We start from the raw sequence: 2,605 nt of genomic DNA, 5'->3' as shown, positions 1-2,605 counted from the left end.
ATCTATAATATGAACTAATAAACTTGAGAGATTAAACTCTTACCCATGATCTAGTTGTGAAAGGGAGTTAAGTTCTTATCCATGATCCAGTTTTGAGAGGGAAGAGGAAGATAGAATTAAATTCTTACTTATGAATCGAGTCATGAGAGGAAGTTAAACTCTTAATAAGGTTTGGTTTTTCTAAGACATGGTTTTTCGATTTTTTTAATCCCCCTATATGTTTTTTTTGTGATATAATATTCCTCCACCACGAATACATAAGCAATAGTATGCATTAATCTGAAATTGAGTGGATGTGATTTTCATAAACGTAACAAAAGATGTTGTCCACAATAGTATTCATAGACTCTGAACAGTAGAAACTATAAGCAAACCAGAGAATACATACATATATAGACTCTGAACAGTAGAAATTGAGAGGATTTAAAATGAGTAGCGCATTGTATTTGTATGTGATTAGTTTCTAAACTTATGCGGTTGGATAAGAGGCTTGCATTGCTATACCACATAGGCCTTCCTTTGCATCAATATCTCTTTGCATCCTTATGTACCCTTGTTCACCCCATTCTGTACCCCATGAGTTCTTCACTAGCCAATACTTGGTCCCGTCATTGGTGATCCCGTAACCAACAGCGGTAACACCATGGTCTAGGCTAGTGCCACACTCTCCTGTAAAAATACCACTTGAATAGAATTGGAAATCAGAACCTTCAGCATCTATGGCAACAGAAACTGGTTGATTAGCTACAGCTTTAAGAAGTGCTTTTTCGCTATTTGCTGGCACATCTTCATAGCCATTTATCTTGGCTGCATGGTTGGATTCTTCCTTTGTGTTGCAGGTTCCATCAACACCCTTGTAAGGATAGTTGGCTTCTATAGTTAGGCCTTGATTATGTTCGATGAATTGGAATGCATTATCCATCAAACCGCCACCACACCCTTGGTCAATTCCTTTAATGTCACAGTCTACCAACTCTTGCTCAGACAAAGAGATTAATTTACCAGTTGATAGCTTGGTAATTCCTTCCATGGCTGCCACTGCTGAAAATGCCCAGCAACATCCTACATTTCATCACAAGAAAGAGTTAACAATCTTACAATAAGTATAGATCATTTCTAAACTAGGCACTTACCACATTGGCCTTGGTCTTTGATGGGTGTTACTGCTCCTTTCTTTCTCCAGTCCATTACAGAAGGCAACACAGTTACATTTTCATATTTGAAAGAAGAAGCTTGTGTCGAGCATTCATGCCCCATGAATCTATTTCGCGTGGCTACGAACTCTTCATTTGTAAGATCTGCAAATTGGTTGATTCCTAACTTGTATGGCTTGTTTGCTGCACCATTAAATGATTCTATGTATGCCGCATTTTCTTTGAATATTTTGAAACGCTTCTCTTTCTCGTAAGTGTCCTCATATATACGCCCATAACGAGCCATCCACTGCTCATGCTTCTCATGCATTGCTATATCCTGGAGGGTGCGAGCGGCAGCTTGAGAAGCCAAAGCTCCCAAAGTGAGGATCAAAGCCAAACAAATGATTTGCCACTGGTTAGTGATGAGCCCCATGATTAGTATTGTTGCAGCTGGGATTTGATGAATTGAATGAGTTATCGGCATACCTACTCAAGAGGTTTATATAGAGATAATAATCCACCTTGAATTGCATACTAATCTATCGTAACACTAGGGGAGGACTTGCTCATCACCGTGCTCGAGAGAATTTCTTGATTTAGATCTATAAAACTATCTAATTTGTTTATTTTCATTTGCCATTTTGGAGTTTCTTGTTACACTAGAGGAGTCTCTTTATGATTATATTAATCTATATTTATCTGGGTCAAATCATAAATTAAGGGATATCATGTGCTTGGGGCTTTCCCCTGTCAAATCAATCCAAAATGGTCTCACCGCAACGTTTCATTTGTATATGAAAGAAAAGTTGGAACACAAATAGACACAACGACGTTGGATAAACGATGTATATATGACAATTATTTAATACACTAAAACACTTGGAGCTGATTTATCTATTGTCGTATCTTGTCAACATCATTCTAAAAGCTTTGAACTTCCACCTTACCATGAGCATATTGAAGCCTCAAAACTAATATTCCATCTAAACTGTATAACTTCTATAATAACTGGTCGATATTCAGAATTTGGTAGCTTATTCCTAACATATTGGCTTCAAACACCCAAATTTATTTTACAAGGTTAATTGACAAAAGATCAAGACATCCTTAAACTAAAATAATGTGATGGTTTTGAAAGTAAGACAAGTAAACTTTCTTAAAACTTCAAATGAAACTACTATGTTTGGTTGTTGAACCAAATTCTACTCATCTGAAATTAATCATTGATGTGACCCACTACTTTTTCAACTTCTCATAAAACAGTTAAACTCATCTCAACCCACTTCATACATCTAAGAATGTGTTTGGATGTTGAAGCGAGTTGAGTTGAGATGATAAAATATTGTTAGAATATTATTTTTTAATATTATTATTATTATTTTAAAATTTGAAAAAGTTGAATTGTTTATTATATTTTGTATTTGAATTTAAAAAAGTTGTAATGATGAGTTGAGATGAGTTTGATAACC

At 35.6% G+C, this 2,605-nt stretch overlaps 1 protein-coding gene across 1 annotated transcript; it reads right to left on the bottom strand.

Annotated features, from left to right (window-relative positions):
• Positions 1–469: 469 nt before the first annotated feature.
• On the bottom strand, positions 470–1,479 carry LOC108997813 (senescence-specific cysteine protease SAG39-like). The gene is made up of 2 exons (XM_018974186.2): positions 1,134–1,479; positions 470–1,062 (listed from the first exon to the last, which is right to left on the bottom strand). The coding sequence occupies exons 1-2, from the start codon at positions 1,462–1,464 to the stop codon at positions 470–472; spliced, it is 924 nt and encodes a 307-aa protein (XP_018829731.2). The 5' UTR covers positions 1,465–1,479.
• Between the last annotated feature and the right edge of the window lie 1,126 nt (positions 1,480–2,605).

This window comes from Juglans regia, chromosome 5, assembly GCF_001411555.2.
Source record: "Juglans regia cultivar Chandler chromosome 5, Walnut 2.0, whole genome shotgun sequence".
NCBI classification, from domain to species: Eukaryota; Viridiplantae; Streptophyta; class Magnoliopsida; order Fagales; family Juglandaceae; genus Juglans; species Juglans regia.
The sequence above is the reverse complement of the archived record's forward strand: the minus strand, read 5'-3'. Positions and strand labels throughout refer to the sequence as shown.